At 33.2% G+C, this 11,388-nt stretch overlaps 1 protein-coding gene across 1 annotated transcript; it reads left to right on the plus strand.

The window, feature by feature from the left end:
- Positions 1-234: 234 nt before the first annotated feature.
- Positions 235-4,330, plus strand: LOC130662829 (uncharacterized). The gene is made up of 3 exons (XM_057461771.1): positions 235-1,631; positions 1,710-1,766; positions 2,099-4,330. Exon 3 carries the CDS (start codon positions 2,434-2,436, stop codon positions 3,868-3,870), a length of 1,437 nt encoding a protein of 478 aa, XP_057317754.1. The 5' UTR covers positions 235-1,631; positions 1,710-1,766; positions 2,099-2,433; the 3' UTR covers positions 3,871-4,330.
- Positions 4,331-11,388: the final 7,058 nt, after the last annotated feature.

Here is an 11,388-nt window from a genome sequence, read left to right on the forward strand (position 1 = left end):
TTACGATATGGAATGATAGCTGCTTTTATGAGAAATGCAAATTATTTGTAAATCGTTATATTGTTTTACTGAACGTCGATACAGTAAGATCATTGTTTACACAATCAGCAATATTGAACAAGTTTTTTTTATTACGAAGTAGTAACATAGGGCCTTAAACAACATTTCCTTTTAAATTAAGCAAAATTATAAACCAAACATATTTTTTTAAACACGCTATTGTTGTTTTTAGCTTTAGCTAATTTTTAAGTCATCTTATATCAATTTGCTTCAATCTACATCAACATGTTTTTCTATGATTTAAACATGGTAGCCATGAGTAGCGGCGTGTGAGTTCACATGGATTTTTCCACGGCTTTACGACAAGTTTATTAATTATTTCTCAAAATTTAATCCTTTTAGTTATAAACACTTTTAAAAGAGTCAACAAGTCAACTGCATTATCAACTTCCGAGCTCTCTGTTAAGTTGCCTTAAAACGCTTTCACACTAACTTTTAATGTTCAACCAGCAATAACATCATAATTTGAAATTAAATCAAAACTAAGGCTGAGCTCAGACACACGTGTTTACATGCACGTTTCTTCCGGTCAGGAGTTTATTGCCTTTGTAACTTCCAATTTGTGTGTAACATGCAGGCGTGCTGTTTGTAACGTATACATCATTTTAACTTTGCAAACAGGTTAGATATAGTCCAGGAGCTCATAACAGAACTTTAGGTCCCATTTTCTACAAAAGGTTTGACCCTCTAAATAGGTTGGTAGTATCACGGACAATAAAAATCACATGGTCAGCTGACCCAATTTGGGGGCGTTTGGGTCCCAGGCCCCTAAAATTACCCTAATTCGAGACTCCTATTTGGTCCCATAATTCTCAAAGCTTAAAAGTTAGTAACGTGTGTCATTATATGAGAGAATCTGAAAAATGATAAAGCTTACCGAAAAATTGGGTCTTAAGACTGGGTCAGACCCCCCTCAAAGACCATATTTAGGACCTTAATTTGTCCCCATAAGCTACAAACTCCAAATTTTGCACAAACATTCTCTAACATAGTGTAATGTCAGTGGTCATAAAGCTGACCAAAAATTTGGGTCTCTTGGCCTAGTCAGACCGCGTCTCGCCCCATATCTCTATTTTTAATGCGGAGGAGAAGCAATAGAAAAACATTTGTCTTATTTCCAATGTGTTCAGGGCCTTAACTTATTTTTAGAATTTTTTTAAATAGAATAGAACGTTTTCGTCCAAATACAACAGGAAACCGACATAACAAACCAGACAGTGAAAGAAAAAAGTTAAGAGAAGCAGTTATTTTGAAGCAAGTGAAGTAAAAACGTGAACAAATTACCGGGATATTTGCATATTAGACTATCAAATATAGAAAATTAGAAACTTTAGATAAAATGTGATAGATAGAAGATATGACAGGTAAAGATATATGTAATTATATCAAGTTTTTAGTTACTGCATGTTGTAGTCAGTTTCGGATGATAAGTCAAAAAAAGTTTTAATAGTCTGTTGTTGAACTGAATTTTTTAAACATATATTTTGTCAATTTTTACTTCATTGATTGAATTTCTCATTTCGTAGAATTTTCGAACAAAGAAATATTCAATAAGATCAATGAAAGCGATGGTAAGAGGAAAACATAATTAATTAGAATACATTAATTTAAGATAACCAATAACAAGTTATTATTGTGATATTTTGCAGATGTTGTAGCTACTGTAGATGACAATTTAAATGCAAATGGAAATACTGACAGTGATGGTAAGTTGAAGATGCTTTAATGTAAATGAGACCTTCTTTGATTTACATACTTGTTAGATTATGTTGAAGCCTTGTAAATATTAATTCCTTTGTACATTTTTACGTTCTAATTATATTAACTGATTTTTTACGCTATTTACAGAAGAATTACAATATATCTTCATATTAACGTTTTGTTGTTTTGTATATTATATTTAAGTGACATGGCGTATTGTATTTATACAATATATTTAATGTTTTTGAAATCACTGCTTAATCGGAACACCTAAATTTCCGTAAAACCTTCTTTTCACCACAATTAAAACCGTTTTTGTCAATTTTGTAACTTTTAGAACGATGCTGTGTGCTGCATGTTGGTGATGGATACAAAGTTGGCAAAATAAATCTCTTCAATACGGAAACCCTGGGAAAGTGCAAATCTATCTTAGTTACACGTAAAAATGGAAATCTAAAGTACAAGGATACGCAACTTCCTGGCTTTGTGAATAAAATTCAAGGATTTCATTTAAATTGTTACAAAAGATTTATAGCATTGTCTGAAACACAGAGAAAAAATCTCCCCAACGATAAGAAAGTATCTAAAGCTGTCCCTTTAACCCGTTCAAAAATTTCCATAACAGTGCAATCATCTTCAACAGGAGTGTTTTCAAAGATATGTATTTTCTGCATGCGAAAGGAAAAGAAGCACAAAAATTTAAAGCAAAAATTAAATGCAGCATCTACAGAGAATTTTCAAGAAAATATAAAAAAGTATGCACGTTGGTTGGAAGATAAGCCTATGTTAGTGCGAATCGGAAATGAAGATTTTGTAAGCAAAGAAATATACTACCATGGAATGTGCAGGGTCAGTTATCAAAGCAAGGCCGAAAAAACACCATTGGCAATACAAGAGAGGAATGAAAAAGGGATGGAAAGACAAAAACTTGAAACATCCTGGCATACTGCGAGAGGGATTCACTGCAAGGCTTTTGAAGGTGTTTGTGCTTATATTGATGATCACATCCTAAAAGAAAAAGATGTTATCTTACTCAGCGAGATAAAAAATCAATATCACATGTTACTAGCAGAAATCGGGAATGAAGCATTCGAAGATATTGAATCGTCTTCAGCAAAACTTGAGCAAAAATTATTAAAGCATTACAAAGAAAGTATACAAATCATGAAGGGGAAAACAAGACGTGGAAACTTGATATTCTGCAGCACCATTTCCGAAGAAGAAGCTTTCAGGAAAGAGTACTCGATGAAGACAAAATTGAAAGCGAAGATTAGAGATGTAGCGTTTGCATTAAGGTCTGCCATAATGGAAATTGAAAAATGCCCTATACCCGATGAAGTGACATTTGCAGATATAAAAAAAGGTGAAGTTGAGGCACCAAATGAATTAATTGAATTTTTCAGTTACCTTATTGGTGGTCCTGACCAACGCATAGTAAAGTCAAATCAGAAGCAGAGGCGCATAAAAAGTATTGCTGACGATGTCATATTTGCTGCAACATCAGGAAAAAAAAAACCTGCAAAACATTTGCAGCTTGGACTGGCAGTGAAAAGCATTACAGGAAGCAAAAAAGTGATCGAAATGTTAAATAGACTTGGACACTCTGTTAGCTATAGCATTATCGAAGAACTAGAAACAGAATTAACTTTTACATCAACAAAGGCCGGGAATGCCACACCACATGGTATGAAACTAATGTCAAGTCTTGGAACAGGCGTTGCATTCGACAACTTTGACAGATTTGTTGAAACTTTAAGTGGAAAGGATACCTTGCATGATACTGTTGGGATAGCGTACCAAGTTGTGTCACAAAATAATGACAAATCATTGGAAGAAGATGACGATTCTACCCTTGGCAATTCTCAGCTATCTGGAAAGAAAAAACGTAGATCATTTCTGGCTGTAGGATTAGACATAGAGCCGTACAGAAAAAAACCTAAGATGTTAACAAGAATAATGCTTCCACTAGATGACCAGAGAAGGGCGTCAGAACCCCTTTCATATATCAAAGCACGCATGTACGATACCTTGTGGATGATGGATTTTTATTTTTCACCCGACACTACACCAATGTGGGTTGGTTTTTTTTACCCTCTAAAAGTTGTTTAAAATAGGGATTTGGGGCGAGACTTGGTCTGACTAGGCCAAGAGACCCAAATTTTTGGTCAGCTTTATGACCACTGACATTACACTATGTTAGAGAATGTTTGTGCAAAATTTGGAGTTTGTAGCTTATGGGGACAAATTAAGGTCCTAAATATGGTCTTTGAGGGGGGTCTGACCCAGTCTTAAGACCCAATTTTTCGGTAAGCTTTATCATCTTTCAGATTCTCTCATATAATGACACACGTTACTAACTTTTAAGCTTTGAGAATTATGGGACCAAATAGGAGTCTCGAATTAGGGTAATTTTAGGGGCCTGGGACCCAAACGCCCCCAAATTGGGTCAGCTGACCATGTGATTTTTATTGTCCGTGATACTACCAACCTATTTAGAGGGTCAAACCTTTTGTAGAAAATGGGACCTAAAGTTCTGTTATGAGCTCCTGGACAACATCTTCAGCTCCATTGCAAGGGTAGGGGTACTGGGAATACAAAACGAGTTTTGATTTTAACTTTGTTGACTGACACGAAAGTCGAGCTAATGGCGATGAGAAGGTGGATCCAATGATAGGTAAAACTGACACAAACGTTATCCATAATTTAATCGATATATGAGGACTTAAATTGTTTTTAAACAAATTCTTTGACATGAAGTAATTTCACACTTTTTGTGACCTACTTAGCAGCTAGCTACTACATTCACGCATATTATTGTATAGGAAGATACTATATATTGCACATAACCCCGGTCGAGACTGTCACAAAAAGAAATTTCAATTCTTTTTGGTGGTACTTATTACCTTCTTAAGCTAGTAAAGATAACTGGAAATAAAATAGAAAATATATTGAAAATTAATAATTTAGGGTGGTTTAAATAAATGAAAATATACACTTTGGCTTCACTCAAACAGGGGAGGCCACTTTTACACATTTATAAAGCATTCTCGCTGATATCAGTTATAAATAAAAAGTTTTATACCTGCGATTTTGTTGCAAAGCAATTGAAAGGTTAGATTTATAACATATAACATTAACAAAAGTTTGTAACACCACCTCACTACAGTTAAATATTATAATTTACACCATTAGTTATCCTTAATTATTACAATTTGGCATGCATACTTAGTCATAATTATGGCTGCTAATTATGCTAAAACAAAGGGCATTAAGGCATGTTCTTTTGAGATGGGAGCTCCCATATGCATGCAAATTAACTTATTGAAGAAAAGGGAATTGCAGTGGAGTGGTTATTATCACCTAACTCGTGAATTTAACGTGGTTGGACTGTCCAAACTAAATTCTCATAATTTACCATAACCTTAACATGGTAAGTTTAGACAGTGATGGCTTTGACTCAACAAAACACTGATAAAGTAGTACATCTCAGGACACGATAAAATAGGCCTTACTTACCAATTTTGGGTCAAAATAAAAAAATCTAGCATATTACTATTTTTTTGTGTGTTAGTATTTATATATGTATGTTTCGAAATCCTTTTTGCTCTTCTCTTTGTATTTTTTAACAAAATTTAATGTTTACGAGCCGTACAAAATCATACTGTATCTTAAACAACGGCTGTTTGCTAATCATTGAGTAAGTTATTTACTAACTATTTCCTATGATTAATGTGTTTCTTATTTTGAATTTCAACAGCTATGGCCCGTCTAACGGTAAAAGTTTAAGATGGGCGGAGATGATTTTAAGAACAGACCCCGTTTGGTCTAAAATGCCTTTTTAAATTAAAGATATTTGCGGGGTAAAAGGTAAACTTTTATAAAAAATACTTTGGCAGCACATTCATGTTGACCTAAACCATCCATCAGTCTGTTATGGTATACTAGTTTTGTGTACATCCTTGGGTCCTGGTTCAATTATAATTTAGTACTTGCACACATCTCTTTTTATTGTGATGACAAGACAATAATGATTGCTCATCCTCGTTATAATAATAACAAGATAGCTGTACAGCTATGAAGCTGTGGAGCCAATGTTAAAACAGAACTGGGTTTTTTTTGTTACTCTAGGATACACAAAGCCATTTCTAATCATCGTCGTATCGCAAGCCAATAAAAAACTCAAGTCCGCTTGCCTAGCATTTGCAACAGGTGATGCTAGACTGATTACTAAATATCGTTTTTTAAACCTTCTCACAAATGCAAGACTGAAATATAATGAAATAAAGTTACATCATTTTTTGAGTAAATAAGGTTTCTAATAAAAGTTGTACCAGTAAAAAAATTTAGGTTGACCACATAGTCACACAGTTAAACCATTTCGCACAACCAGTGTGGAGTGCTTCCAGTAAAACTCTTACGGAGGTCTGCTATAGCAAAAACTATCAGACGACATTTCACTTAATCTGTTTCCCTATAAAAGTTGCAAAACTAATATTAAACAATGACCAGTCAAGCAGTCAATACAATAAACCACATTGACCATCAGGATACAGGTATATGTGTTACACATCCAATGAGAATCCCTTTTAGAAATGCTGTTTCAAAAAAAAACACCCATGTAACTTCAGATCAAATAAAATAATAAACAGGCTACAGTCTGTCGTATACTATGCAAATTAATTATCTCTCACAGACAAGATTGAATATATATACTGTACACGCTGTTTTTTTTTATAAAAAACTAGTTTTGGCTACTGAGGCTCAAGTTTCTAATTTATTTCTGATTTTGAGGCTAAAAGTTTCTTAACAGCTCTTAATTTTGACAACATGGAAGTAGATGAGGTTACCAACGATGAAAACATTTTTGACCTATTTCTTTACAGTTCAAATGATTTTGTTTGTACATAAGTGATATATACTAGTGCTGTGTTAGTAGTATGAGTATTGCTTTCTGATAATTCATATCGCTTTTGGAAATGAAGGGTTGTTTCTTTCTTAATATATAGTTCTAGTTTTGTCTGCTATTTGACCAATTAAAAAAGTGCTAAGAGCTCGCTGTAATATTTTCTGTAATAGTTTATGGTCTGGAGGAGCTTGAGGTACTGAGCCAAACTAAGTTTCCTAATATTTTCAAATTTTGAGCCTCGGGTTTCTTGTAAGCGTGTTTCTTATATAAAAAAAGTGTGTATCACAAAAAACAGGTTCTATTTGGGCTTACATTGTAAATACTTTATTCGTAGCATAACTAATAAAAAATGAGCTTGAGGAAAAATTAAACAGGCTGACAAAATTGTAGAACCCCTCCTGTTTAGTCACTGAGCAACAAGCTCAATAAATACGTATTTTATTCAAACTGGTATAGCCGAATTGTCATTTTGTACTGAGGACGCCCAAAAAAGGGATGGCAAGTCTAAAAATATCTGAGCCAACCCTTGTTTCATGGGTTGAAGGCTAGTCCAATAGAACGTCCTTTCAGACATGGTCTGCAGAAAATTTCTGCAAATCTGAGCAATTTCCCAAGATCTTTTGTGCAAATCGACAGGCAAAATAAACATGCAATAATCCATAGATCAACCAGCCTATTACAAACTTTAGTTTTGAGTGCAGGCATTTTTTGATTTGGAAATTAAAATCTAGTTTTTGCATGCAGATTAATTTACAACATACATAAGTGAAAAAATGCTACTAGCCTAACAATTTTTTTTATCATCACTTAAACAGTCGGGAAGAACTGATAATTAGCCTTTAAAGGACAGTTAGCCAATACAGGAAATTATACGATACACAGTAAAATTAGTTGCTTATGTGGCTAATTATGCGGTAGAGATCTTATTCCTTCAATTTCTACACTTTTCTTCGATATCGATCTTCCAATAGTCATCTACCTAGTTTCATAGCATGTTATGCTCCAATAAAAAAGAAAAGATGAACAAGAAACGACTGCGCTTGAAAGATATATATTCATTTTCAAACTAATACCGGCTAATTAACCTTATAAATATGGACTTGGTACTGCATGGCCTCAGTTCCATATTTATAGTGTATATTATATAATTAGCTGATTCAATTTATGAATGCTATTGAAATGACAACGCTAAGTTTATGGAAAAACATTGAAAAGACGTAGTCCGGCGTGAAAAATATGGGGAAGGCATACCCAACAATATCGACATATTGAAGAAAATTGTGGAAATTTAGGCAAAAAAGATCTCCACCGTATTATAGTCGTATAAGCATCGACTAACTATCTTGTTGCAAGCTAATTATCAGTTCTCCCCGACTGTTAATTTTCTTCTTCTATATAGCTAGTCTGTATTTTATTATCCCGTCAAAACGTAAACATTGAAACTCTATTGAAACTTTATACCACTGGGATAAAATATTTTACTCTGTTGCTGTGAAGCTAACACTATAAACTATGATGTATGGAAAGATAAAATGCACTTATAGCTACCAAAGTAAATGAAAAACTTTGCAGAAAAGCACAAAATAGCTGGCCTGCTATATATATACGCCAGTTATAGCCAAGATAATAAAAATGAATAATTTTGTACTAAGCCATATATAATTTTAAAACAGGAAAAAAGGATAATTTTGTTATCGGAAACACCGCAGGAAAAAAAAGGAAGAGTTGTTGTGTGATGACCGCAAATTTATTTCAAAATAGAAAGTTACAATTTTTGCCATCTTCAAGTATTTACCAATTTAGATAAGCTCCTTTTTTTCTCACTAAAGCCAAGTTTCATCTGTAGAAATGTGAAGTAACAAATAATGTAGACCTTTAGGTTGCAAAGCTCAAAAAGATCGTTTAACAAGCCTTTTTAATAAGGAAACAAAAAATCTCTCTTCGTTTGCAAGATATTCATGTTTAGTAAAAAGTGCCCACCAAAGTTTAACATTATTTGTAGCACGGATTCTTATTTGTTGTCCCAATGTTATAAATGTAGTACATCCAACACATTTTAAATCAGATCAATCAGACTAGGCATAGGTTTTAGATTGGAGGGTCGAGATTTCTAAGTTATAAACCTTTCTTCGTAGGAACTCCACCATGGTTAGCGCTCACTAAGCAACAAGTTTTTAAAGCTTTAACATACCAAATTAGCTAAGATATACCGCAAATTTAATCGCATCGAAAGAGATGAAAATAGAGCAATGAATTGAATATGAAACCATGGTTGTCTATCTGTCTAACTACACACATGTATCCAACCTTTTTCTCCAAAGTTTACCTAACCTAACTATAAAACTTGAAAATTTCATTCAGACATTTTAAAAGGAAACCACCCGCTTATTTTAAATCTGTAAACTGGATATTAGCAATTACTTTTCCTAGGATATTTCCCAAGATATTATTTTGTTTTTTTAAATCAGAAGTAGCTACAAGACCTCCATCAAATAACACTCGGAGGGTAGTAAAATTGGTTTGAATAGCAGTGGGAAGCACATTTTTCTGTTTTGTTTTCAAATTCAAAAAACACACAAATTGTTTTATTTTGTAATTACCAGCTTTTCTTTTTGTTCCTTCAATCGTATTTGTAGCTCTGTGAGCTGTTCCTGGAAATTTTAAAATGTTTTGTTTCCACGAACTACTTGTCTAATCTTGAACATTTGCTTGGCCTTGGCATTCAGGCTCATCCTTATGCAAAATAAAAACAATAAAAGTTACCTTAAAACTTGCTTTTCAAATAGCTAACAGAACCACTGAATTAACTGTTTTGATGCCAATAACGCCACTTACATTACCAATAAAAAGTTAATTATTTAAATTGACCCTTCAACTGATATGTTGACTATCTAGCAACTGTCCTCAATCAACATCACATTTTAAATGATCAGTTTGGCTAACTACTGCAATCGAAAGAAACTATTGTGAACAAGCAACTTTTTTTGGTTATGTTATTTTATTTAATTGTGTAGCCGCAATTATTAATTACTTCCTGAAGCCTGAAAAATAAAGTGTACAGGTGTAACTGATACACGGTTAGTTAAGAAACAGTGGACTCCCCCTTGAGGCTGCTTCTAAATTTCACACCATTTTAAAGGTAGTTGTTTGAAGTAGTTTATTTTAAATTTTCATAATCGAAATCCAACTTTTATTAACAAATAATATAAAAAATCCATTGTTTTCTTATTTCTGGTAGTATTCTGGTAGCACTTGTTCATATGTGTCGTCAGAAGGCCAATATCATTTCGTTTTTGACATGCTTTTGGGAGGCTATTGAATGGTATCATTTATTGATACTAACATTCTGCTTATGCGGGAAACCTGCACGAATTTTTTTAAAAAAATAACAAATGCGATGCAATTTTACCTACTTTATTGTGATTTCTCGCAGTGTGCCGATGTTCGGAGGTCCTTTATGACCCTTTTGTCTTTTAAAAGCGCTTTATTTTTTGTCATATTGGTTTTATATATTTTTACAACGTAAGATGAATATATCATTAAATTCTTGAGGCATGTATAAATCTTAAACAAACCAGTTTTAAGATTTTTAGCTACAAACGTACATCTTGGGGATTCTTTAACCAGCTAGCTAGCTAGCAGTATTTAAGCTGTTCTTTTAGCCAATGTTTTTATTCAGTTTAGTATTAAGCGCTTTAATCCTAGCCACCATTTTCGTTTTTTTATGTTTTGTATTCACCAGTTTGAGATGCAGTTTGGGTTATTTTGCCTATCTAGCTAAAAATTGAAAGCAGACACCATTTTCTGTTGAATGTTAGGCAGCTAGATACTATACCTTTACCAGATTAACTTGGCTAAAAGTCTTCCTCAAAATAAAAATGCTGGATGTTTGTTTACCTACGCGGGGTAACGACAGTTTGAAGTCTGTGTTTTTATTCAAACCGAATTTATGTACGGCTTTATTTCGGAACATTTTACAAGAATTTATTCTGCAAATACACCTCCCTCCATGTTTAAAATATTCAGAGGATTCGTCTTCACCCCTTTCCACACTTTTCTAATTATCTAGAATTGGCAAATTAGAAAAAGTGCATGAAATACACAACATGCGCATAACAACACCGTAATGAACACGAGTATACATCATGAACTTCCATGTATGCATGTTACACAAGAAATAGTCGAAGTTTGAGACAAAAACAGTCAATGAAATCAAACGTGTTTGAAGGAAGTCTGATAATACAATTTAAATTAAAAAGGAAAACATCCACTTCAATTTGATTTTCTGTTTAAAAAAACCAACTATGAGGTCAAACTTAACATAAATTTTCAACCATAAAAGTTTACCGAAATAGCAAACTTTCTTCTCTTATTAAGAAGAAAAATATTAACTAATTGGCTAAAAAACTGCTAGTTTGTTTTTAACAAAGAAAAAAGTTCGTTAATAACAAATCAAGGAAGTTAGTAAAGTTTTGGTTTTCTATTTCTCAGCTGTATCACTTTTTCAAATTAACTAAGCTTTTTAACTTTTTCTTTTGACATAAATCATTTGGAATCATTTATTCTCCCCTAGTATTTTTAGGGTTGTCCCCATTCAATGACGTACGCAATCGACACGATACGAAAGTTGATGATTCGGTGATACTTTTTATGACGTTGATTGTATGTCAAGGTATAATTATTTATAATTACTGATGGTGATATAACATTCTACGTACATT

This window comes from Hydractinia symbiolongicarpus, chromosome 10, assembly GCF_029227915.1.
Source record: "Hydractinia symbiolongicarpus strain clone_291-10 chromosome 10, HSymV2.1, whole genome shotgun sequence".
NCBI lineage: Eukaryota > Metazoa > Cnidaria > Hydrozoa > Anthoathecata > Hydractiniidae > Hydractinia > Hydractinia symbiolongicarpus.

Bases quoted from the DNA above. Each gene is read 5' to 3' on its own strand.
- LOC130662829 (XM_057461771.1), top strand. From the start codon at position 2,434: ATGCGAAAGGAAAAGAAGCACAAAAATTTAAAGCAAAAATTAAATGCA.